Below are 27,808 nucleotides of genomic sequence, written 5' to 3'. Positions count from 1 at the left end.
ATCCAATCAGCTCCATGGCCACGTCATTTCGCTGTGGCTCTAGAGTGATTAGTCACGTGGCTGGCTGCAAAAACAAGTGCTCATGAGCAAAGCCGTTGGATTTCATATGCATACTTCTATGGGGTTCAACGCCAGCCGAGCAAGTGCCATTGAAATGACTGGGAATGCAGACGGATAGGTTTCTCCATGTATTATATCTTACTTGGATGTAATATATAAATGTGCTGTTATTTGTGTTATTTTTATTTATGCTAAATATACTGTAATTCTGTTCAGATTTTGACATTTTTGATGCAGACAGTTTTGCTTTGTCAAATGCTTGCTTCATAATACCTTAGCAGCTGTTTGACTGTCAACTAATGAGGAACTGAAAAGCACAAAAAAGAGTTAATTTGCATGAACAAATTACATATTTCCTTTGAAATCAAGCAATATGAGAATGTCGAAACTTGAACCTTTCCGATATGTTAGCACGGTTGTACTTTTAAAAATATATCTTTTTAATGCTTGAGTTGTGAACCTAAATAATTATCAACCACTTTTAATACTGCACAGACTTCTAATTAAGCAACATATGGGCAAGCTCAACTGACAGTGCAATCTTGTGCAGGAGCAGGATTACCTTGTTTCTAGGAAGCCAGCAATGTTTTAGACTTAATCCAGCTTTTCACAAGAACACTTCATAGAGGTCATAAACTGATTCCTTCGGTCACTATGTGGGAAGCTGTAAAAGTAAACAATCTCATGGCCCACATGTAAATGCTTTACCGGACTGACACAATTGAACTCTCTGTGGTGGACTTGAACAGCACAGGGAAATAAGGAAGTAAGCAGTAGGAACATTAGCAAGAAAGGCCGGTCGTGGGGACTGCAGCTCAAAGAGTGACGGGAAATAATGGCATTCCTGTGAAGTGTAGGCTTCTATTTTTAAAGTCTGATTGGACGCAAGATGACTGAGCTTCCTACGTCACAGATGGAATCAGAGGGGCCAGAATAACCTTCCATATCAATGATTAGATTACCGCAACCAGCCCAACAGTGGATACAGGTAAAATGTCAGTGTGCCACACAGCCCCCGTGCATTGCTTTTCTCAAGAGCTGTGTCCTGATTAAATTAGCCTAACGTGGGAAGTTGCTAATCTGAGCCAACCCAAGATTAAGCCTGCAGGCTACCGAGAGTACATGGGAGAATGTGTGTTTGAGTGTGGGCTGCTGAGTGGGTGGTGGATAACGAGGGTTTGCGGAGAACAAATAAACCTTGCAGAACATGAGGCTAACAAAGATTCTCCTGTAATTCTATTTCGCCTTAATTCATCATGTGATGTCTTGTATAATACCAAATGAAATGTGTATTAATAACAAGCAGAACAAGCTTCATTTGCATTGGAATTTGGCTCATGTGTTGGGTGATTTCTGTAGTGGTTGCACTCTGTTTCCATAAAGAAGTGCTTTCGAGAACTTTTTCATTTATAACGTGGTCAAGCCTGGCAGGTGGCTAATTATGCAAGACTATACAAATGTGATACGCCTGCAAAGCTACTAAGACCTGGAACAAACGACGCAACATTGTGATTATATACCTAGAATACCTCCATCAGTGGGCTCATGATTATCTCAGAATTACCCACTTGAAGTAATGAGAAAGCTGTTATTTGCATCACATATGCTAGATGATTTTAAGAGCGATGTTAAGTGCGTCATAATTTACACAACAGTTATTTTCAACAAATCATTGGCAGAGTGGCTCGGTATCTGGAATACTTGATTCTCATTGGTTAATTGCGGGTATCAGATATTTGCAGTCGTCCACAGCAACGTTCGTACAAACTTAGTATATACTAATTATAAATACATTTTATCGTAAAATATATTAAAGTAGAAAACTTTAAATTGCAATAATATTTCACATTACTACTATTTTACTTTATTTTTTAATCAAATAAATGCAGCCTTAGTGAGGCCAAATATCATTAAAAAATCTTACCAGCCCAAGGCATTACAACAGTAGTCAAAAATCACCCACACTCAGTTGGAAAAAACAGACCTGCAAAGTTAGCCATCTTCTTGCTTAATAACCTTTTCATGTGAATTAGGTGGAGGTGTAAATGATTCTTGTGTAATTTTTGTATTCCCACAATACTCATTTATTCCCACTTCCTGTTGACATACCTATGAGCCATGGCCCTACGCATTGACAGGTGTGGCCCAATGCTTCCCCCTCTGTTTTTAACAAAGGAATCAGGGTAAAAAAACAATCGGAATGGACAGACGGATACAGACTTGAACAAATCTCAGACTTGAAAATGGGAACGGGAATGACTTTGATGCTTTGGAATGCTGCTCACCCACACATGCACAGACGCCCACATATGTCCCACACATGTCTCAAACATTTGATTACACATAAAGATACCCATTGTACGTGACACTTCAGATCGGTCACATCCACCCATTCCATTTAAAGACGAGCTTGCATGAATAAGGCTAAGTGATTCACTGAATGCTGTTTAAATTGGCAAGAGACGAAAAACCTCTTCAACCTAATTCCCTTTAGGGTGGAAAAGCAGCTAAACCTTCTTAGAGCACATTGTGTCAGCTTGTTAGTAAAACCCGTACAATGACATAATTCATCATCTACAAATTCTAAATCAGTTTCAGGTTTATGGCCTCCACCTTGCTGTGTCACTGTTTCAAAAAGGAGATGAGGGAAGGTGTTAGACTCGATATTAATGCGAGAATACGGAACACATTACAGTACTGTTGTGTTATAAAGTTGTAGGTACATTGTTATTATGACTACTAACAACTTTTAATGCATTAATATATCTTTAAGCTGAAAATTAGTTTTTATTATTCATTTTATAAAATGATTAATGGGTCTTGAATGAGTTGTTTAAAACCAACATATATCGCCATTGTCAACTTCCTCGTTCTGGTCTCCACTGCATATTAATATACACTATCATATGTGCTATTTCTGCATTATGACTTCTCAGTTACTAATTTGAAATATAGTTCTATATAGTCCTGTATTTTAGAGTTTGCTCTATGGTAGAGTTTACCGGCTTAAACTTCCAAGTATATTTATATAATATGCACACTTTTATATCTTGAAATGTTGATCTATTTCATCATAGTTTCTCATCTTTAACATCTCTGCTGCTCTACTGAAGTGGCGTCACAAACTTCCTGCGATTTGAATTCCTCGTAAGTTTGTTGTTTTTCGTCGACTTCTCTTGTATCCAAGCAATGTGTTTTCCTTGACTGGTTGCCCAGTTACTTCTTTCTGACGTCAAGACATAGTCACGCCCCTCCTAAAAATCAAACGCTTCTCCACGTTAACCTCTTTTAAGGTGGCTCAGATATTATACTTTTGCAATACGTGTGTTTCCCCAACCAAACAAACCTCGTTTTCGCTTTTAGATTGCATCTGAGTGATTGTGAAGTGAGAAATTCATAGAATATTTTGAAATGCCCATACAGAATCAAATCAAGCATGTGATTTGGGGCCTCCACCTTAAAACACATGCTGACGTCGCAAGCCGCAAAGTCTCCACCCCTTCTGTGAGCAGCTTTGTTAAAGAGGTGTTATACTTGAACTCCAGCGCTCGAATGCTGTCACACGGAGTAGTTTCGGATAGCAGGAGCACTGGAAAAGACTTGGGATTTAACCCGGCGTCTGCTCTGGGACGGCTGATTCATTAAACCAAGCGTACCGGCTGTTGTAGACACATCCTAGTGGAGTTTTTTTTTTTTTTTTTGGACAAATCTAAACTACATTCAATTTTTCTCTATACATGCCAAAACTAGGCAACCTTGTGGAGGATTCTGAGACATTGTCGCGAAACTTTGAAGTTTTCGCCACAATAATTGGTGAGTGTCAGAATGAAATTTTCTAATAAGGATGGTGAACTTTTTTGTGCAACAGCTGGGTTGCTGTCTTTTCTATTTGAGTTATTATTATTATTTTACTTTTTTAAAGCTTTTGGGTAAAACTCTTTGTAAAAACTAGTTTCTGACTTTTTAGATGATTTGTGACTGATTGAACTTGGACAATTTTCACACACACACACACACGCACACAAAATAATATTATTATTAATAATAAAATACTGTAATTTTACTCATCCTCGTATTGTTCTGTGTCACTTACTTTCCTCGGTGGAGAAAAAAGAAAATATTAGGAACAGTTTTCGTGCACTTGCATCTTTCTTCCTTAAAATAGTAACTCAGCTTGTCATTCTGCCTAAAGTATTCTTTTGGACTCTACGGAAGTCAAATGGGGTTGGAACAACATGAGGATAGGCAAATGACAAGATATTCAAGTTTGTGTTAACTTTTACTTTCAGTTGCGCAAATATATTAAGCCCCTAAGCTTCTATTTGATGTTTATTTCTTGCTTATGCAAAAAATTGGCTTGTTATGGATCTGCTAAATTAGAAATTGGTGTCGCCATTACCTCTTTTTACCACTGGTAGGCGCTCAAGTATTTTGTTGCTTTCACACAGTAGCTTACAGATGGATCGATTTTACAGGTTAACATAAGTCAGTGATGACTGTGCTCGTGCACCACGTGAATAAGTTGTAAATTCTGTCATAAGGCACAATTGGATTTCGCAAAGCATATCTGCTATATAACCCAAAACCGTTTTTTTACATCAGTAATTAAGTTTTGTTGCGCAGATAAGGTGCTGTATCAGAGCTGGCCTCGCATCTGCAGACGTTTGCAGACTGTAGCTTACAGCACATTTGGCACGAGATCGTGATAGTGAGTGACGTAAGTGTTAATTTATGTAGCCTATCGCCCCAAGCGATACTTATTATACTATATGACTGGGACGCAGCGTTTCCTTAACAGCATACTGTCTTTTATGGGGGACTATTTGAATAGAGATAATGATAACCGTAATGCATGCTTTTAAACGTAAGCTGCACACACGTAGAAAGATTACAGGCTATTAGAACATGCGTGTATAATGATAGCCTATATTTGCATATGGATGATTCTTCAATTAAGGGAAGTGTTCTGTCGTCTAGCACTGACCTAAAAATGCATTTTAGCTTTGAAATATAGATCGTTATATAGTATTAAATATTCCGCTGTGCCTATACTCATTCTGTAGAATATCTCAAGACGTTATAAATGTTACGTTTTAAATGTCTCACACCAAGGCGTTAACTTTTATACATATTTATGAATACACATTCATGTAGCTAATACAAATGAAGATTCACCCATATCAGTGTGTACAATACGCCTACGTATCACACATATATCACAAAATCGCTAAAACAATTATGGTTGTGGAAGAAGACGTTAATAAACTGACACAGTGGGCAACAAATATGCAACTTGAGACGCTTCTTGGTTATCTTTCTTAGCTATATGTAAGATTTTATTTAGTAAACAGAGCGTTCAGTGTTGCTATTTAAACATGGCAGGTTATATTGGGTGACTTTTGTTATTTTGACAGTTTGCCTCATGAATGGTGCGGAATTGGTTCGAGTGGACTGGCGCTCCTCGCCCACTCAAATTGGATCTGTCCTCAATGAGGAAAGCGATGTGTGTGGTGGTGGTGGGGAGGGGAGGCGGGGTTTGCGCTCCACGTGGGTGAGAAGCACATCCTCCCATTGGCTACACAAGTGACGGAATTACATGTGCCTCGTCTGATTGGGCAGTGCTATTGTGGGCGTAACCACAGCGGAACAGTGGAAGCGAGACTCGGTGAAACAACGGGCATTATTATGCGTGTTTCACTGGAGTTGATGAGGGCTTCGCTTTAAAAAGATAAAAGGAAGAAAAACTAAAAAAGTCGCGCTGGCTTTGCCGTACACTGTCAACGACAAAGGACTACAGTTATGCATTTTAACTGAATACGCATTTTATTGGAAAGAGAGAATTAGATACTGCGGTATAAGAAGCAGGATCGATCACCAAACGGGAATAGTCATTGGGAATATTTTCCAAGAGCTTTCACATTTAGCTTTCCATTGAGAGATCCAGTCCTTTCCGTCCGCTTCCATCGACCCTGTCTCCTCTATCGTAGGCTATCGAATGGACCAGCATCCGAGCGCCCGGAGCTGCAGCAGTCGCGGAGCTGCGCCGTCCTGCGAGAGCGTCTCCGGCGAGCCCCCCATGAATTTGTACATCCACTCCACCACCGGCACACGCATCGAGATCTCCCTTCCCGCTGAAGAGACCGTGGAAGGGCTAAAGCGAAGACTCTCTCAAAGACTGAAAGTACCCAAAGAAAGACTCGCGCTGCTACACAAAGAAACGTGAGTAGTAGTCTGATACTGTTAGACTGCACGGATAGTTTTTTTTTAACAATGGTTAAGAGCCAGTAGGTGGGTTCCGAATGGAGATTTTCAGCCTCTGATGGCAAGCCGTTTTAACATTTATTCATTTAAACTGACTAGTAGGCTCTTACATTATTATGTTATGAGTGTTTGTTTTTATTACTAGCACTTGATCCAGAAGTGAAAGTGTATATTTGTATTTCACTAGAAAATATAGATGAGAAAACATTACATATGATTAGTATCTATTCAATTTATCACTTGTAATTATTCAGTAAACATTGGAGCATATTCCTGAACTATTTTTTTTAAGTAATGACTAGTAGCTATTGTTGTTACCGGTAACCATTTGCAATTCTGTGGTTCATATAACTAGTAATTATTCGTATCTATTCTAATTTAGGTACTAGTAGTGTTGAACTACTCAATTAGTCATTATTATCTGTACTACTGTAATGGTTACTAATATTGGGATATTAAGGACTAGCAAAATAGTCATCACTAGTATGCAAATAATGAGCAGTTGCTGGCTAACTGAATAGATGGTAGTCACTACTGGAGTAGTCAAGTGCTAGTATTTATGACAAAGAAAGGTAGACAGTTACTAGTACAAAATATGCAGTTTTACAGACTACATATTTAAATGGCTTGCCATAGACACCTGCATCATGGAGCCCTGGTTTCGGGTTGTTAAATGCATAGCAACTTTGCAGTCCATGTTGCATATCTTCCATGATATTATTGCTGTGGCAGGCCACAACCTCTCGAATAGATAAGTGAAAGTGATCTATGCTGTTGACAGTGTGCTGTGGAAGCCAGTTTAATGTAGGTCATGTGCAAGGTGCAGAAACCTGCATTACACCTGAAACTGTACTACTGTTTCCATTGTAAAGGGCCCAAAGGTGTGCGCAGTTTAAGTGACAGTAGTGCATGCATATAAATTGACATTCCTAATCCCTTGATTAGTATTTGTCATTTTAAACTGAATGCCGGGGAATAAAGCATTCCTAGTGGGACTCGCACCTCTGTGTAAGTAAATTCTGAGCAAACATTAAGAGAAAACGGAGTAATGTTAGTTTCAGTGCAGTTTGCACATTGCCTAACAATTGCGCTTGGGTGGTGGAGCTGGGAGGTGAGAGAGAAGCCCTTTTGTCACTTGCAAATGACCCTAACAGTTGCATTGTTTGTTCTTTGAATTGGGCCGATTGAAAAGCCCTCACAAGTAATCACCACCAAATTACATCATCCTTTTAAAAGAAGAGAGTCGCTTAATCTCTTCTGTTTGGTTTAGCTGCCTCCAGGCCAAGTGCTCAGTCCCTTTGTTCGGCAGGAGGTGGTGACATTTAGCCTGAGCACATGTATGCACATTTATGCCACTAAGACAGATATTTTTTTACCGATTTGTTGGTTAAAAATACATTTAGACTGTGTATTTGAAACACTGGGATTCATGCTGGGTTGGTTTGGGATAAACATGCTTATTTACATATGTTGTAAGACTAAGACACCCCTTGTGGTTTTTGGTCTTCCGGTATAGGCTACAGATGTACTAGCCTAGAATTATTTTACTTTGTTTCATATTTTCTTCCAAAAATGTATTATCTAGATTTAAAGAAAAACATCATACATATATATATATATATATATATATATATATAGAGAGAGAGAGAGAGAGAGAGAGATTTTTAATGATGGTTTTTGTGTATAATTAAAGAGAGAGTTCACCCGAAAATAAAGATTTTTTCATCATTTACTAACCCTTGTGTCATTCCGAACCTTTAAGACTTTCTTCTGTGGAACAAAAAAGAAAATATTTAAGAAAGTGTCTCAGTATTTTTTAGCCATGCAATGAAATTCAACGGGGTCCAATGGAATTTTCAACAAATTCAGTTGAAGCATTCTTCTAAATATCATTTGTACTTGGAAGAAGAAAGTAAATCCTAAACAGATTTGTTTTTTTGGAAATAACATGGTGGAATTTGTCTAGGAAAGTCTAACATCTCCTTGTTTTTTCTAGACGCTTGAGTTCAGGAAAACTTCAAGATTTGGGAATAACGGATGGGAGCAAGTTAACGCTGGTTCCAACAGTTGAAGCAGGCCTAATGGTAAAAAGAGCTTGAGCTACATTACATGTGCTACACTTGGCCAGATCTTTTTTCCACACATATTTACCCTGTCGTATCTCTCTTCTCAAAGTCTCAAGCATCAAGACCAGAGCAGTCAGTAATGCAGGCGCTGGAGAGCTTGACAGAAACGCAGGTAAGGTTTCACTCTAATAAGGTCATCCCAGTAGATGTTTAAATTACACAGTGGCTCACTACATTGGACAGCTGTGTGTACACTTAACCTAATTGCCAGGGCAGTGGCCAAGTTGGCTCTTTTTTAAAGGATCATTTGTATATTTTTAAACTCTCTACTTGGCAAGATGTTGTACTGACACATAGGTGAATGGGATACAGATGATGCCCTCCTAAGCTTTTAACTTAAAGACCTCCACACACTTACTACGCATATTTTAAGAAGCACCTTCCAGTTTCCAGGCAACATCTGTGAGCTGAGGCAAACCCAATCTAGAAGCCAATTCATTGAGAAGCCACCTTTCACGTGGAAGAATCTGTGTCCAACTATGATTATAATGCTGCTTTATTTTTAATTTCTAGCTAATGGTTAAATGTTAGCTATTAGATATATTAACTAATCAAACATATTGTTCACATTGTTTATATTGCAGTTGTCATCCAATCAGTTGTTGGATATTGATTAAAATATCTTCCAAATACACTTACATGGGCATGAAATTGGCCTGTGGCATCTTTTTGCTGATATTTTTGGAAATCCGTAGTTATTCTGAGTTATTCTGTTTGTGGGTGAGTGATATGCATGTGCATTTGTGTAGGAGAGGAAAGCATCTATCTGTAAAGACGTCAGTGTGACGGAGTGTGGATGTGTGCGTACGAGGGGGAAGGGTAGACTGGGGAGTGTACCGCTCTTATTCAATACAAAAGTTTCTGTAGAAAAACTTTTTAACCTGTTCAAAGTGGCTGTGTTTGGCCTTTCAAGCTTTTGCAGTACTGTGCAAACATTCCTTGTTCTTTTCCTCTGATCTAATATTTGTAGGCAGCTAACTGTGTCATCTGGTCGCTTATGAAACGGCCCCTTTTTAGAAATCCTCATTTTTAGTCATCATTTGTGTCCTTTTTTTTTTTTTGTAGCTTCATGGTTATGGACATGAACTGAGTCAGTATCATTGTCAAATATGAGACATATTACTTTTGAATTGAAATTAGTCAGTCGTGCAGCCACAACGACTGTAGTGATCTGCGCTCAATGATACCTGCCCATCTTGCCATGTAGGAATAGGTAAAGTTGGATTCATAGTTATAGCGGACAACCACATATACAGTACATAGCAGAATTCTAAGAGCTGTGACGCTTGCTTCCAGGGAAAGATCTTTCTCAGACTCCTTGTAACCAGACTGTTTTATGGAAAGGGAAGGCTTGCAATTATTGGAATAGCATTTTTCCCCTTGTTACTCTGGCCTAACAGCTTTTTCTGGCCTATAATTTAAAAATGCTGTGGTTTCGCGTGTCTCTCCATAGTCTCCCGCCGTTAAAGAGGAAGAATGAAATGACATCAAGGAGTTTCTTAGTTCCAAGGGAAAATCTAGCCCAGTTTCTGCACTCCACTTGATTGTTCAGCCATCCTCTTGAACATTAAAACGCCATTTTTTATTCAAACGGCACTTTGTTGCTGGTGATTCTGCCCATCAAGTAGATGTAATGACTGGTGTCTTGATTCTTCAGGCGAGAGAGTTTGTTAATTAGCGGTTTCGGTGCTAATCCGCCTCTAAAGGCAGGTAGCTTGCTCGCTTTGTCCTTGGAGGAAAACATAGCGGTTTATTTCTATAAGCAAGCGCCTCTCCCCCAGTCTCACTTCTCTCTAGAGATGTTTTCCTGTCATAACTCTCCACCCTCCAGACACCCACATACCCACTTTAGAATGGGGCTGGGGGGCTTGTCATTGTGTCTGAAAACGGACAGATGCAAATAATAGGATCCAACCATATAGAGCGAGTCACCTCTCAGTCACCCCTTGTCATTTCCACCCACCCAACCCCCTTCTCGGAGGGAGCGAGGGAAGGAGAGTAACTAAATCTGAGAGATGGCCGCAGTGACGTCACCCCGGACGAGGGTCTGATCTGTATGTGACTGCCAGGAAGGACAGTGATGAGTCAGAAACCTAGGTATAGATTGAGGATGAAAATAGAAGCAGTGGGAACGCACGTCACACTGGGTGGCAAGGCTCCATAGGATGCCGATGGCTTTTGTGCCATATGTACAATGGATTTTTTTTTAGTTTACAGATATTTGAAATAGAAAAGACTGGTGCTGGCGTGTCATGTGAACAGCTGGCACATGGGAGGAGAGATTAGTTTGTGTTTCTCTGATCAGCGATCTGGCCCATGCCTATGTGTGTTCGCACGAAGAGCACTCCCAATCCAAGAGGGACTGTGTTGACATGGGCAATCACTCGGATTCGTGACTGTTCCTGTTTCCCATCCGCCTTTGTGATTGAAGTGTTCAGTTTCGTGACTGAACTGAAAATGAGGATTGGGGGGGGGGTATGGAGAACTTCTCATTAGCTGATAACCAAGCCACCAGCTTTTTTAATTAGGATCAAACTCGTCTTCTGTATTGAGCCATTTTTTTTAGCACTGTTCCTTATGCGTGTCCTTGTTAGTGTTTCTTTATTGGGTGACATTTCTCTACATGTTTTGTTAATTCATTAATTAATACCGAGTCCCATGATTGTAGATATTTTGAATCCTGTTGGCTGTGCGACACGTCTGTTTTGACTCAGTCTCTCGCCTACCCAGACAAATCTGTTCAGTCATCTGAAGAAAAAGGTGTTGCGCTTTCACGGTGCATATCTTTGATGCTCAGAGAATGAGGAAGAGTGGACACAGCAGGAGCAAAATTTGAAATTTGCTTCATGCCCTTCTGAATCTGTATGGCCTTTATTCTTTATATATATATATATATATATATATATATAAAATCTTATCTTAATTTGTTCTCCACAGAAAAAGAAAATAGTCATGTAGGTTTGGAATAATTACATTAATGGTTTTGGTCAACAGGCATGATTGAAAAAGGCTCCTTGCAGGTTCTGACCGATCGTTTCAGTCTTTACCTGCTGAATCCTCACCATTCAATCTCATGTAGACCTTGAGTAGGTCAAACCCCTCGAGTGAGATCTTTGAAGGTAGTCTTCTCTTCAGGGTTTGAAGAAAGATGCAAGTGGTTGATTATTGTGAAGGAGCTTGTTGTTGCATCCACACCCTTCATACCCCTTTGTGAGGACTATATTGGTACGATCAAAACCCACCAGTCTATGGTGAGGGTTAATAAGCTGGTTTTGAACTTTCCGTGTTTGCTAAGGCTTTTGATAGGTGACCAGTAGTCTTTTAGTGATGCTTGGTATCAAAAGAACCCGTTTTCTTACTTGACCCCTCATAGACAGGTGTCTTCAGGCTGTGGATGAACGTCAATCTGGTGCTGTTCCAAGCTCTTGCCCCGCATCTCCTGTGTTACAGAAGAAACTGCCTGCAAATGAGTTCCTTGAACCGCAGGGACCCCAATAAATAAAACTGTCAGCTATATAGTTGGAAGGGAGGAAAAAAAACGGAAGGAGCTAGAGGCATACTCTCACTGAATATTACATCAGCATCTACTGGCATCCTCACACCCCTCTACCCTCTCTCTCTCTCTCGCCACAAGGCTTCTCCCCTAGCCCTCCTCCCCTGTCTCCCCTTATCATGCTTTCTTTCTCTCTCCTTCACTCGCTCTTCACTGCATAGCAACCACAGCCCAATGCAGAGCAAAATGCCTCCCCAACAAATCAAAATGGACGAAGGGTAAAAATAAAGGAATAGTAGCTCTAGTCTGTTGGCTTACCCAAGTATACAATTCTTCAACATGGTAACTTTGTTGCCATAGATGTATGTATGTATCTATCTTTGTTGCATTTAAATCAGCCTAAACAAAATCTGCAGATACTGCACTGATTTTTGAGTGAAATTTGTCTCAAGTCTTTTTAACTGGTGTTTTTGACTTGTATTCCAATTAAATGTCTAAAAACCCTTGTATCAAAACAAATTTTCCTCCATACATAAGATATCAAGACTTTTTTATTAAATAATATTGAAATAAGGGTGTTTTGTTTCACTACTCTGGCAGATTTTTTTTTACTTGTAGTGAACTTGTTCATATTTAAGTAAAAAAAAAAAAAATATATATATATATTATATATTTTATTAAATATATAATATATATATTGCAAATGCAGTAAGACAAATTATGCTTCAAGGTACAATCTTTTAATAGTCCTGGAGATGAAAAAAATTACTTTCTCAATTGTTAATATTTTTGTATGTTTTTTAGAATACATTACTTTTACAAAATACTATATTTGATATGAATCTGCGTTATACTATAGTCTTATTAATAGCATATTATATTGTATAAATGAAAAAAGAAGAGTAAAACTTTGAATTATTGCTGTTTCAGTTCTGTGGAAAACTTTATGGTTGCAAATTCCATATGGGGCTGTTTTTTTAGAGATTATGACCTCCAGTTTATTCATTTTTCATGTAGTTAGTGAAGAAGGGGTGGATCCAGATAGGCTACTGGCTTCAAAAGAATTTCCAAGCCAGTGTCAAGAGCACTCTGTTATAGAACTTGATCTGTGTGCCTTGACGAGAGAAAGAGAGTCAGTGGCCTTAAGAACAAAGAGCCCTGTGCAAATGTACACTTGCGGTCTCTTTTGAGTACCTTATCCATTATAGGTGATATAGACTACATGTTGACACTTCAGGCTATGTACACCTGACAGATTCTATATAGCTGTGCTAGGTGAAGTGTGGAATTTCTGGCCACAAGTCTTCTAAAACTCTTGATTATAGGCAGATTTCTGAGGGTTACTAAATATGGGCTTTCTTCCACAAGCACTAAGACTCTCCAAAATGGTCTGTTAATATATCTTTGTTTTTCCAGTCAGCTCAAGAACTCTTAAACACCACAGAAACATTGTACAATGTATACTTGCACACACGTTCCTTAGATGCTGTGTAAGGGAAGACTTCAGATCCGTAAACCCGCTGTGTCTTTGTCTTTTTGGTCATTCAGTCATTGCACCAGAAGCATGTGACTCAAACTGACGGCTGCTGTGGAGAATGTCTCTGCAGACCATGTCCTCACCTTTCAGAGGCACTTTTTCTGGTTTGTGGAGGTTCATGCACTCTCTTGTTATGTGGGATGAGTCTGGGCTTTTTTGATGCTTGGCCTTGATGATGACTGATCTGGAAGGCTAGGCTAATGTGGGGTCTGGCATGATTTACTTAGCGATTTGCAGGCCCAAATAATTTTAATTATTAGTGCTTGGATGTTCAATGCCCTCCTTGCTTCAGATATTTAAAGCCTTTACTTTACAGAGTTGCTCCACTATATGCTAATGGAAGCTGAGAAATTACAGGGATCTTTTGTTGGAATCTGAATTGTGCATTAGATGCAGATCAACTCACAAGACAGCTTTCAGTCAGGGGTGGGATGCATCCTCACTCAGGGGTGAGCCACCAATGACCTCTAAACAGGGTTTATCATAAAACTTGACAGAATATTCAGTGTATTTTTATTAATCCATAGTCATACTTAGCTATCAAGATGGTTTTTTACTTAATCTCTTCTAAAGATGGGAAAAGGGTCTCTGTGTCTGGCTCTTAGGGTCTGTCAGTAAAATGTACAGAATAGTAAAGGTCACCTGACTGCAAGAGTGGCTGCTTGATGGAAAAATAGATCAGGAGTAGAGTTAGAGAAGAAAACGATAGAGGGTAGGCCACAGTGATTCAAAAAGTTAACAACAGGTCAGCCAACACAAGCACACTTGGAAGCTGAATAGATCTAATGAAGGAATCTTCACAGCTATCATTGTTTATTTTTTCTGGAACATTTGATTCTTCTATGCTTGTGCATTAGAGTCATACTTCATCTTTCCCCAGTTATTATTATCAAAGCTTAAGATGCAACAAAGAAAGTCGAAATCAAACAAGGTTGAAATCAAACAAGGAGGGGGTAGTTTCAGTGTATGGAATGTAAAGTCAATACGAGTATTCCTTGACTTGTTTTCCAGGGATCGGAGAGCCCCTTGGCTCAACTTCCAATCTGGGTACTACTAAAAAAAAAAAAAAGTGAAAGTGAAAGTGACGTGACATACAGCCAAGTATGTTGTCCCATACTCAGAATTCGTGCTCTGCATTTAACCCATCCAAAGTGCACACAACAGTGAACACACACAGTGAACACACACCCGGAGCAGTGGGCATCATTTATGCTGCGGTGCCCAGGGAGCAGTTGGGGGTTCGATGCCTTACTCAAGGGCACCACAGTCGTGGTATTGCCGGCCTGAGACTCGAACCCACAACCCCAGGGTTAGGAGTCAAACTCTAACCACTAGGCCACGACTTCCAAAATGGGCAAGGCTTTCCGGTCCAGCCTTTCAAACAATTAGCTATTATGTGACTGTGTGGTGAGTGGGTCTGCATCCTGTTTCTATAGCTGATTTTTCAGGCCTGGGGCCAGACAGAAGTTAGTGTTTCGTGGGTGTGCTGAATGGTAGAGTGTTTTGTGTGTGTGCGCCTTTTGTATACTTCTCCTTATTCATAAAAAGGCATTCAGTCATGTCGCCAAATTCTTTTCCAGTATAGAGCAGTGGAAAGGGAATTACTAAAGCTACCCCCTCTTCATTTCCTTTTCACAGGTCAGCGACTTCCTGTCGGGACGGTCTCCTTTAACACTGGCTCTGCGAGTAGGCGATCATATGATGTTTGTCCAACTGCAGTTGGCAGCTCAGCACTCTGGCGGCCCACAGTTACAGCATCGACATCTCATATCACGTGGGAGTTCAGAGGGCACGACAGGACAGCATGCAGCCTCAGGCTCTGCCTCTGGGATGGCAAGGGTTTCACACAACCCTCACCCACATCACTCACACCCACATCCTAATCATCCAAACACAACACTTCCATCTTACCCAGCAGCGTTCCCACCTTCCCCCTCTATCCCATCTATTCCTCCCATGTACCCCACCTCAGCCCCAGGGCACTGTAGCCCTCCACCACACCCCTCTCAAGTCCCGGGAAGTTTTCTTCACTCCCAGCAGCCATCTTCAGCCTGTCCCACCTCTCCAAGCAGCCCTAGCCCTGAAGCATCCTGTCCAGAGGTTAGTTACTGTTTGCCCTGCATTATCCAATTCAGTAATTTTGTATAATAATGGTGATATATTATGTTTACCAATTAAATTGGTAGAATGTGCAAACTATACTTATGGTTGGCCACTGGCCCATGTCTTGCACAGGCCAGCTGCCCAGCAAAGACATCTGGCAATTGTAACACTCCCTCAAGATCCCGCAAACCAGGGGCTATCATCGAAAGTTTTGTGAACCATGCTCCTGGAGTTTTTTCTGGGACATTTTCAGGTACAACTTCTCGCATACGACACTTTTATTTAAAATAGTTATATATCTGTAGTTTGTATCTTATTTCTATATTGTTTTTTTTCTTTCCTAAGGCACTTTGCATCCCAACTGTCAGGACAGCACCGGACGTCCTAGACGAGATATAGGCACCATCCTTCAAATCTTGAATGACCTTTTAAGTGCCACTCGGCATTACCAGGGCATGCCACCGTCGCTCACACAGCTCCGCTACCAGACCCATTGCAACAGCCCCAGCTCGCCCACACCGTCGCCACCACCTTCACCTCCCCACACCCCCAGACTAAGCACCCTGCCTACCACAGTGCCCTCTGAGACCCAGCCCACCCTCCACCCACTGGTGCAGTGCCAGAGCCAGATCCGCATGTGCAAGCCTCCTGGTAAGTTGTATTGGATTTGCCAGAAATTATGCTTTGATTAATTTCCTAGTGCATTTACTGTAGCCAGTAGCATTTAGGATCTAGCCAAGAGGTTCAAGATTCATATTCACGTAGAGTCTATGTAGTTTCAGAGGGTCGAAGATGAGTGCTAGGATTTAAAAAAAAAGTGAAGATGTTAGAGAGGGGGAGGAAGAACTAAGCTTGTTCTTTCAGGCCCTGGTAGTCATGCTTCAGCAGCCACAGCATGTCTGGCTTTGTCTCTGTGCTGACGGTGTCCTCTTTCCTCTGAGAGGCAAAGAATGGGGGTGGACTACTCTGTTACCAAGAGGAAAGAGGCAGAGAGCCAGAGGGAGAGAGATAACGAAGCGAGATAGCACTCACAGACGTGTGGCAGGTACGCCGCTCTGTCTGGTAAAAACTGATTATCTGGGGCAGCTCGCTTCAGTACTGAGGAGGAAATTGAACTGCTCTGTCATGAAACACCTCTGTTGGAGAGTACGGAGATAATGAAGAAATATCATCCTAGCACTGTTCAAAGCACAGGCCTGTTATCAATCTAGACTAGATTAAAAGCATACCAAGCTAACGCAGCACAATATGAAAACATATAATCAACTACTGGGGTCTAATAACTTTGGTCACTTGATTTTTTCGCAAAGGGTTAGGAAATCCTACTTTTTTTTTTTAAGCGATACATACTTATTTTTCTGCTTGCATAATTCTCCACCATTGGTCTTCATACTTCTCCCACATTGGAAAGTAAATGGGCCATCATACTGGTTTCACTCTTGCTTGAATGCAAAAACCATCCCATCAGTTAGGGCCATGGCTAGTCAATGGACATTTGTTTTCCGAGCAGCCTTTAAATAGAGATTCACTCAAGAAATATGAGCTCCAAGAGAATGCTCATTGTGTTTGAAAGTCAGCAAGAGGCGGTGGAGGGAAAATACCAAGAGTCCATTCATAAAATTGTTGTTTATATCCGGCCAGTGACTGCCCACTGATTATTTGGCGCTTCCTCTTGGGCAAGATGGAAAAAAGGGAAGGGTGCTGTGGCTATTTTCTGGAGAAAAAAAAACACCTTGCATTTCAACAGCAAGATTTAGTTGTGAGATTGCTAGATAGCTGTCTTGAGCCCTTTAAGGGGCCTTTACACAACAGTGTTTTAACGACTAACATTTAATTTTCTATTTAATATTAGTTTACACGACAACAGTGTTTTGGGGACTGAAAATGCATATTTTTGAAAATGGGTTTCAAAGTGCAAGTTTGTGAAAAGGGCACCCAGTATGGGAATCATTGAAAACAGTGACGTCATTCATGTGCGTAGTACTTGTTAGGTATGTAGAGATGCGCAGTATGCGTCGATTTTAAAGGCAAGCGTGAACAAACATACACAACAGTGGTGGAGTATATGGTACTATTGTTGCTGCTCAAGATTTTGCTAATACTTCTTCAGTAAAGTGTGGATTTACTTGGCCAATATTATATATCATTGAATCATCACTTCCCTTCAGGTACTGTTTACTAACAAGGTGACAGCACCAACTACTGGCCTTGCATAAATAATACTAGATTTTTGGCCGTTTTCGCAAATAATTATTAACACAAATCGTTTGAAAACGTTGTCGTGTATACATGAAATTTTTAAAAACGCAAGGGAAAAACTTTTCCGTTTTTGACTACACTGTGTCGTGTACACGTAACCTTAGACATATATGCTTTGGCACCTGGTGACCAACGTGCCTACATGGGACAGACACCTCAGTGTCTTTCATAACCTCTTTGAAATGTCACATACTTTTAGCAGCTGTCTACTTGATGTGATTGTAGACCAAACAAACCCGATATCCCCACCATACTCATTTAGACATCTTTGGATTCTTCTAGACATTTGGCTTTGACAGACTATAGTCAGTATTTGCAGAGAGGTTGGGGAGGAGATGGGGGATGGAGAGCTGAAGGAATGAAGAGGGTCGCCATTCTTGACTCAAATTCCTGTGTTTGCTAGGGTCTTTCAGCCCCCTTTACCCACTGCAGGCAACCCCTTTTGTTTGCCCTAGTGTTCTCTAATACTGCAGTGGTCCACCAGCCTTGCCTTTTGTACTTTAGGTGGAGTGAATGAATGAAAGCCTGTAGGGTAAAACTTGGGGATGGCCTTTAGATTTGGTATTGCCTGGCCAATGCGCTAAATGGAGGGTGGGAAGCGGGGGCCAAACGGTTCTTAAACTGGGAGGGGGAAGATTGTGCAGGAATGCTTTCGCCCCTCAACGTTCTGCATCTGTCAGCTCAGGTTAGTTTAGTTTGGGCTGTGCAAGAGCGTCAGGGTGGAGCTGTATTTTAGCGGAGTGAAATAGAAAGAATAAGGAAGGGTGCTCAAATTCCTTCCCTCGCTTATTTAATCCGACTGAAAGCAAATGCTCCCGGCTGCTGTGTACATACTGCTACGATGTGAAATGTCAAGATCTCAGTCCTCTTTGTCCTGGCATCCCTGGTGCTTAAACACTGCCAAGTTCTTTTCCCTAACCCAAAAGAGACAGTTTTGCTTCTGTGCAGATTGCTTGATCAAGTGCCCCAGGGCTCTCACCATGTCACAACGGTGCTCAAACCTGCCCAGCTCAACTGGGGTTAAATAATTAATTCCCCCTCCTTGCTCACTGCCACCAAGCATGTAAGAAACCCCCCAGGCCGACTATCCTTAGCTGATCATCAGGCAGGGGCCATGGCAAACCATATCCGATGCCTTTTATTGCTCCTAGTATGCAAATTGTGGTCATTTGAGACCACAGCTCCCTGCAGGGTCATTGGTGCCGTCATATCAGAAAAGCAATGGAGATGTCAGGATTTGACCGCTCCTCTGGTTTAGTTCTTGCTAGGAGTGCAGATGGCTGAACACAATGCTTGTCCTGTGCTGTGCGCCCACTCCGAGCTCCTCCCAACCCAGAGGCAACACTGGCACCTGTCCCAGCTCTTTGGGAGTTAGCTTCAGCCGGCTTATAGAACAGGAGCACCTACTGATCACAGAGTACATCTAAAAAGGAGAATCGCAGAGGCTTGAGAACTATAAAAGTGTGTTTTTTTTGGGGGGGGGGGGGATCTCGTCACTCTGCTAGAAGATCCTGAGGGGGTTTGGTTCGACAAAGCAAATGCTAAATCTATATGGTTTTTAAAAAAATCTTTCATACCATTTTTAAGTAAAGTTTCAATTTAATGACAATTCACTGTTTTATTTGTTTCTTGCATGTTGGTCACACTACATGAATTAGATTTTGTTGAATTAGAAATTAATAAGCAGTGAAGTAATTTTGTTACAATATTTAGTAACATTTTTATTCCTAGGAAGTAACAATATCATTAATCTTTACAATTATTTTTAATTATTACAAATGTAATATATGTATTGTTGTTTTTATTTTGATATCAGGACAGTTTGAGATTTCTTGTTCTCTCTCTTTTTTTCAGTTTTTACTTTTATGCCTCCGAATATTATCAGAATACATTTTAATACAAAAATGTAAATCATGCTAATCATATTGAAACTTATTGTAGGTGTGAATTGCATTTTAATTGTATTTTTTTTTTGGTAAATTAATAAACCTGGATGAAAAATAAGTATTATGTGCCAGAATTTGATGTTTGACACTCACTTTTGTGTGACTTCCTCCTCCACTGCCAAGACATCTCCCCTTGATGCAGAGTGATTTCAGCACCCAGACTCGAAAAGATCACAGGACTTATCAAGGCAAACAAACAAACAAGTCAAAGACAAGTGTTAATTAAGCTGATCTTTAATGGATCAATGGCAAAAGGGAAGCTTGCTGAGACTCCCTGATTACTGTAGTGTGGGCTAACATATAGAGTTGGGCTTAATGTTTACCCAAAACCCTGCTCAACTGACCTAATGCCTGCAGCCTCATCGACTGGGTAAAAATCCTCCCTCCATTGCACTCACTCTCTCCTCATTCTTAATCCTCCTCCTCTCCATTTCCCCCCTCGCGTGGCCATCAGCACTTGGTCTGGATCTTTCTCCCTCTATGCGGGGATCAATACATTCTCATACATCAGCTCATTCTCTTCAAAAAGCATGAGGCGAGTGCAACATTCCAGCTTTTGTTTGCCAGTACGCTGCTACTTTTTAGATTCCAGAGGGATTTTTTTGTGTGTAATCTCTTCCACCCACTGAGGCATGTTCTCTTTTGCCTTTTTCTCTTTTTCTCTGTGTTCCTCTGAGGCCTCCGTCATGGCTGTATTGAGGAGGAGGCGCATGGGTGGATGTGGGTGCTGGGGGGAGGGGGGTAGAAAGGAAAGCCAGGTGTATATCTCATGTGCAGGCCCGAACAGCTGTGCAGCAGGAGGCGGGGCTGGGGTTGTTTTGTTCTTTCCACCCCACCCCCACCCCCCACTCCTTTCCCCCTGAGGCTCGGGGTAGCTCGTCACGAGCCTTTTTTGCCCAAACCCCCCTAATTTGATCCGCAGGCCTGAGTGTGCGTTGAGGGCACTGCAGCACACACGGCTCCTTCTGAGACAATGCATCATTGGCGTGGGGCGAAGGAGGATGAGGGGAGGAAGGGAAGGGTAGAGAGGGCGAAGATAGGGGGGAAGGGCTTTTTCTGTCAATGATGTTCACTTGCAATCATCACTGGCAGCAAAATAACTCTGTTCTTGTTCACCCACCCCCTGTATGTGTCCAAACCTTAGCGCAGGGAGGGGTCTTGGAAGCAAGGGACAGTGCTTTTGCACTGCTTGTGCTGCCTTTGTTCCTGGTGTATCCCAGCCCCCTACTGCAGCCGTTCATCTTTTTTGCACTCACGACAGCCCAGAAGGATCTGTTGGGATGGCTTTAGGCCTGCTGGCCATGCTGTAGCCTAATAATAACCCTCTAAATGACCACATTGAGTATCTCCCACAGGCAGCCACGGTTATCCTAATAATGATGCGGCAGTTGTTCCAAACATTCAGGATAAGTGAATTTTTTCTTGCAGCACAGCCCCCAAGCCATGCCAAACTAGCGGTGATGTGTTTTTACATTGTACATGGATATGTTTGGAAAGGCGACTGTGTGGGAAAAGACATAGGCAGGGGCCACAGATTCTCACAAAGAAAAAAAAGGACTTGGCTTTGAAGCCAAGACCATTGTTAGCTTCATACAATACCTTGACAGTGGCACACCGTGCCCAGTGCTGTTAATGAGTCCACTGCTCTGTTTCTCACAGATTTCTGTAGTTCGGTCCCTTGAGGCACCGCACCATCATTTAGTACATTTAGTTTTTTTTCCTCCACCAGCCTCAGTTGGTATGCACAGAAGAGCTCACAGGCTGCAAGGTGATGTAGCTGCCCTACTTTTGAGAGTTGCAAGTAGACTCTTTGAAAGGGCAGATGAAGGAGAAAAGCAGAAGCATTAGCGTAGAGACCCTTTCTGAATGGTGTATCTGTTGAGTTTGTTTAGTCGGACAAAGACCTTTATAACCCATAAAGTCCCTTTAGACCAGAACCTCTCTAATCATACTAAAATGCAAGAGCAAGCTCCAAATCTCATTTGTCTAACCAGGTTAGGAATGCACTGTTTGGCAGATGTCTGCTGTTGATCTTTGTACAGCCTGTTCTTTCTCTACGAATATCCAAATGATTAAAACTACCACTTACATTTATAGCGCAAATCCTTCCTAGACGGTTTAAACCCGCCCACCCTGGAAAGATATTAAGTAAAGGGGGGAAATTGAGCCCACATAAAATCCAGATTTCATTTTGATATGGAGAGGTGGATGAAATTGATTAGGGAATGAGAATATGCATCTGGTCTCTTTTTCTATTGCATTCTGGATGGAATTCCAGAGCATGTCTTTTTATCTCTCTCTCTCTCTCTCTCTCTCTACCTCCTTGTCTGTCTTTCTCTCCAGAGGCATTGGGGAGGAGTGAACTATGTGTGTGTTTGGGGGTAGGGGTCTTGGTATTGGGGGGTTGGGTGGGTGATTACTCGTTCAATGAGCTCAGGCCAGGAAAAGAAAGGGGGAAAAAGGGCCTGACTTCGCTTACAATTTTCATTTGCTTGCATTTTCTATTGAAGGCCAATAGCAGTGTCCTCGCCTGGAGATGGATTGGTGCGCTAGAGCTAAGGTTTAATCAATAGGTCTTTTTAATTTGCCATCGATCCATGTTAAAAGCTACTGCTGCTGTTGCTGTGTGCGTATGTGTGTGGAGCACATGCGATGAAAGATAGTCCATGCTCTGGATTATTGACATTCTATCTGGCTATTTCATTATTTAATTCAGGGATAGTTCCTAATGGAGCTGGCTAAGCGATTGTGGTTTTTTGTTCTCTCCCATTCTCTTGAATATATTTATAAATTAAAGGTTTAGGGTTGAGCTGTAGTGTGGAAAACCCCCTAGTGTTTTTTTCCCTTTAATTGGCGCATTAGCCGCTAAAACCCTAGCATTGTTTGTGAGATTAGAAAGTACAAGGTATTTGCTTCCTGTTAAAGAAACAGCAAAGTCAAGATCGTATCGCTTGGGAATGTGTGTGCATGCATGCGTGGGCGTCGGTCTCCTCACAAGACTGTGGGTTCCTTTGTAAGAATGCACTTCTCCATTTTGCATATCTCAAGGGCACGCCTGGCAGGACATTTCGAACCGTTTCTGATAAGGGAAGAGAGGACTTGTTGCCACATACTGGGATGTTCTCTTTTGAAATGAGACAGCAGCGGAGAGTAGTTATTTCTGTACCGATTCAAAGAGAGAGAAGGAGGGAGAAAGAGAGAGCAATGGGGTGGGGGTAATCGCAGCATGCCTTTTTAAGAACATCAGCGTCACCACTCAGACTTGAGTTTATTTATCTAGCGCTCAGCCTTTGATAACATTAAGCAGGATCAGCAGTCGGGATCCAAAGCACTGAGTCATTCTTTCCTAGACCAAATATGTGTATTGCACCAGCATTTCCCCCCTGCTGAAAAGACTAGCGTAGATAGTCACCGCCTTATGTTGTGATTTGGATGCTAGTCATTAGCATTTGATGCTCAAATGCAGATTGTATCCACACCAAGTCTTTCTTGGTCAACCTGCTTTGCTAGAAAGCATTGGTGTGCCAGCAAGGGATGAGTCATTGGTTAACTAGTCAACTTCCTTTTATTTTTGCCCAACTTCCTTACCCCTAAAGTTGTGCCATTACATTCAGATTAACACCTTTGGCTGCTCTATAACATCTTGCATTGTTTTTCGAGTCCCAAAAGAGTTGTAAATTCTCAAGACACCTGCATTCTCTTTTAGGCTGTTGTGTTCAAGTCAACTAGATGTTTAGGCAAGCCCTATGAAATTTAGATTTTAGAACGGTACATTTTTGCACATTCTTTTGCCAGTTTAGACTACCCCTAACCAGCGCCATTTAGCTTGAACCAAAAATTCAGACCTTGACTCTAACTACTGTTGTTTTGTCTTCCTGATTCTTCAGGTGACCGATTGCGTCAGACAGAGAACCGAGCCACGCGCTGCAAAGTGGAGCGACTGCAGTTGCTCATGCAGCAGAAGCGCCTGCGCAGGAAGGCCCGGCGAGACTCCCGCGCCCCGTACCATTGGCTCCCCAACCGGAAGGGTGGACGCAGCAACAGTAACAGCAGTATGTCTAGCGAAGGCTCCCTGGACCTGGACTTTGAAGACTCTGTGTGGAAGCCAGACGTCAAAGCTGATATGAAATCAGAATTCATCATGGCCTGAAGCAACAACGGTTGTGCCATCTTCATCGAGGAAGACTGAGGTTTACATTTTTTACTGAGGAAACTTTCTGAAGACTGTGTCCAAAGCTGCACATTCAGAATCTCGTAGGCATCTCTCCTCATCTATTCTGTGACCACGAAGACTTTACACAAAGGAATAGTCACAGACTTTTACTTACCTTTCATCCTTGATAGACTTTGATCTTGGAATAGACTCAATTTTCAAATGACGATGTTTGGATATGGATTGGACTGACAAATAGACAGAATTTGGACTCAGAACGTCCATTAAGTAAACACAAATGAGCATAGCAGACATCATTGGTGTTGAGATTTGTTCTTCTCTTTACTTTTTTTTATTTCAAGGGGGAAGAGCCATAAAGGCCAAATACAGGCACAATGAACTAACAAAAATCAGAAACTGAAGCTACTTCCTCCTTTTTTTCATTACAAATGGGCATTCACAGTTCAAGAATCATTTGAAGGGGGTTATCTTTGTTTTTAAGTCCTGTTTTTCTTGAATCATGATGATGATACAAAATATGTAGCATTACCCACAAAGCATTCAGGTTTTCTATCTTGTAGATGAGGAGGGTTCATTTGCACACACACCCGTGATTTTAAATAGACAAATAATATCATAACATAACCAAGAGATGGCACAGTGCATGTTTAGTATAAATATATTTACACAAAAAAATGTTTTCTCAACAACAGCTCACTCGACTAAAGTCAGAGGTTCAAGTAGGAAACTAAAACATGAAACGAAACGAAAATAAGCAAGATGCAAGGCTTGTGAAGTAGGTTGTTTTTAGAATATATAAAAAATGGCTTTTCTTTTTTACCTCCGTGTAAACATACAAACCAACCAAACGTAAAACAGCAATTGCTAAGCAAGGCTGTTAGATGAATCTGATGTTATATAATCATTTAAATACACACTGTATCTCTCCTGTTACTGTTTAAATGTGTATAATAGAGAGGGTGCCAGAGGAATAGTTTACAATTGTGCATTATAATGGCACGCTCTGCCAAAGTGGAATCTCTCATTTATGCATTTGACTAAAACAAACCGCCATTCAAGGGTGTTATCCCAGCAACCACTTACATTTGTGATACAATTTTACTAAGACTACCAATATTTAGTTGTCCATTTGGCCAGACTTCTTTGCAGATTCCCATGTAAACATCCAGACCGGAGTGTATCCTCCACTCTCGATAGTGCCTCATACCCTCATACGTAGATGCACTGACATATTCTATCAGGCGTTCCACAGACAGACGGTTCTGCTGCTATATGGGACTTCTCTTTGCATGAAAAAGCGTGATCTATCCTGATCCTTTTTATAGAAGAAAATAATAACAACAATACTGAGATACTGGTGCTGAAAAGAAAAGATATACAAGCATGAATTTTTGAAAATGGAAAGAAAAAAAAATGCTCCAGCTACTTGGGATTTTTGAAGTAGGAACATGATGTTACATATCAGTCTCAAACCAAAACAGGACTGGAATTCTACTTTACATGGATCATTCCTGGACTAACTAAGGAACAACGGAACATGTTCTACTCACAACATCCAAGGGATCCTCAGAGCAAACCCCCAACACTCCCATCGGACTAACAGGGATGTTAGCAACCAACGTTCGCCCCTAATGACTTCTTGGAAATAAACGTGAAAATGTCCTGAACCACACTGATGTTGCACTCACTGAGTTTGCAATGAGATTACCTACCTGAAGGGGAACATTGTCTATTCCTTTTTTTTTTCTGTTCAAGTGGCCTTAACGTTCATCATCGAAACACTTGCAGAGTGGTGGACAACATAGGGATGTTTTTTTTTCTTTTTGTCCAGTGTTTTTGTTAAAGCATAAATTTTTCGGGGGCAGTTTTTGTGTTTAGGAGGTGGAGGCTCTATTATGTCAAGGCTTCAGTGCCTTAAAGTTTTGCCCCTTCGGTGTACGAAAAAAAATCGGAACAAATCAATTCACATTTTTGCAGGTTTTTATCAATTTATAGGAGCTGTGGTAGAATATTGTGTGTTTTATGGTTTGATTGTTACCAGTCACGACCTGGAGTTCAAACAGGTTCCATCAGTGTGTTCCATTGTTTGTTTGATTACGTCCCTTGAACCCTACTGTCCTACAAAGAAGCAACAAATTTACAAATTTAATTGAAATAAAAATATAGTTTCAACTGCAGTGCTATATCAACAAAGTGCCCTAACTCTCAATTGAGATGTCCTTTAAGGACACACTGACAACATGCACTTCCCTTCTTCTCAAATAAACAACTTCAATGGATGATTTCTCCCTCCCCCCCGAGAAAATCATTGTTTAATTTTTATATATGTATAAAATATATTCTGTCTGCCTCACCTATATGTAAAGCGGTAAAAAAAAAGTAAAAAATTCAAAAAGCATAGGAGATGATCTGAGTTTTAGGACTGGGTAATTGAATAAGGGTGGAGGGAGGGAATGGGGAGCATTTTCAATAGTTTGTGGAGTTCTGATCACATCATTTAAGTTGCCTGTTCTTTCTTGTAGCCAATGAAAACTGATTACAAGAGTTGAGAAAAAAAAAAACAATTTACTATGTTCTAGCTATAGACCGGTGTAGCACATATGTGACTGTATTAATTTATGAAACCAAAATGGTAACTGTGAATTATGTATTTCTTTGTGCTTTTTTTAAAGTGGGCAGAAGGCAGTAAAGGGCGTGGCTGTGCCCTGTTTTGTTTTTGTGGAACATAATGGAAATAATCAAGTAAAAAAAAAAAAGGAAAATATCTAAATATATTTTTTTTCTTAAGCAATACATTTCAGTGTGACTTGTGATAGGACATTTTCTTTTTTTAGGTAATAAATTGAAAGAAAAAAGTTTTTATTGTGTACATGTGACTTATTTATTTTATCCCCAGTGTAATTTGTATACGGTACAGTATACTTTACTATGAAAAGCTATCATAAGAGACAAATTTGGAGTGCCACAAGGATCTGTCCTAGGTCCTCTGCTATTTTCAATATACATGTTGCCCTTTGGTAATATTATTACCAAAGCTAACAGAGTGTGTTAAAATGTAAAAGATTGGATGACCAATAATTTTCTCCTATTAAATTTGGATAAGACAGAGATATTACTTATTTGACCAAAGCACAGTACACAGAATTTAGTAGACTTCAGTTTGCAATTAGACGGATGTACTGTTACTTCCTCTACAGTCAAAAATCTGGGTGTTATGTTAGACAGCAACTTGTCTTTTGAAAACCATATTTCCCATGTTACAAAAACAGCATTCTTCCATCTTAGAAACATTGCCAAGCTACGAAACGTTACCTGTTTCTGATGCAGAAAAGCTAGTTCATGCATTCGTGACCTCTAGACTGAACTATTGTAATGCAATTCTAGGTCGTTGTCCTGCATCTTCAATAAACAAGCTATAGGTAGTCTAAAATGCAGCGGCTATAGTTCTTACCAGGTCAAGAAAATATGGTCATATTATCCCAATTTTACAGTCTCTGCACTGGCTACCTATTAAGTTCCGTATCATTGACAAATTATTATTACTTGCCTATAAGGCCCTAAATGGTTTAGCTCCTGCTCCTCCTAAATATAAGCGCCAGAACTTAGGTAGGCTATAAACGAACTACAGCACCACGGTCGCTCGCCTTCAGCGTCTCCACCACTGCGCTTCCGACAACTTTTTCTAACTTATTTTTTATGTGTTCAGTGAAAAGGATTAACTCTGTATATGAATTTTAATCCATGCTACATGAACCTTTTCATATAAACTGGAATAAATATAAAACTAGAGCCAAACTAAAACTGAAATGAGACATAAGTAATAAATAGTATAGTGACTAAATGAAATAA

The 27,808-nt window shown here is 40.7% G+C and overlaps 1 protein-coding gene across 2 annotated transcripts; it reads left to right on the top strand.

Annotated features, from left to right (window-relative positions):
• Nucleotides 1–172: 172 nt before the first annotated feature.
• LOC132131101 (midnolin) lies at nucleotides 173–26,817 on the top strand. 2 transcript variants are annotated; one of them, XM_059543036.1, is made up of 8 exons: nucleotides 173–188; nucleotides 6,048–6,279; nucleotides 8,318–8,405; nucleotides 8,497–8,559; nucleotides 15,116–15,577; nucleotides 15,713–15,833; nucleotides 15,926–16,231; nucleotides 23,673–26,817. In XM_059543036.1, exons 2-8 carry the CDS (start codon nucleotides 6,056–6,058, stop codon nucleotides 23,933–23,935), a joined length of 1,527 nt encoding a protein of 508 aa, XP_059399019.1. In that variant the 5' UTR covers nucleotides 173–188; nucleotides 6,048–6,055; the 3' UTR covers nucleotides 23,936–26,817. The 2 variants fall into 2 exon arrangements, with proteins under 2 accessions (XP_059399019.1, XP_059399018.1); XM_059543035.1 differs by lacking the exon at nucleotides 173–188 and adding an exon at nucleotides 206–3,873.
• The last annotated feature ends 991 nt before the right edge of the window (nucleotides 26,818–27,808 follow it).

This window comes from Carassius carassius, chromosome 48, assembly GCF_963082965.1.
Source record: "Carassius carassius chromosome 48, fCarCar2.1, whole genome shotgun sequence".
In the NCBI taxonomy this organism is placed as follows: Eukaryota; Metazoa; Chordata; class Actinopteri; order Cypriniformes; family Cyprinidae; genus Carassius; species Carassius carassius.
The sequence above is the reverse complement of the archived record's forward strand: the minus strand, read 5'-3'. Positions and strand labels throughout refer to the sequence as shown.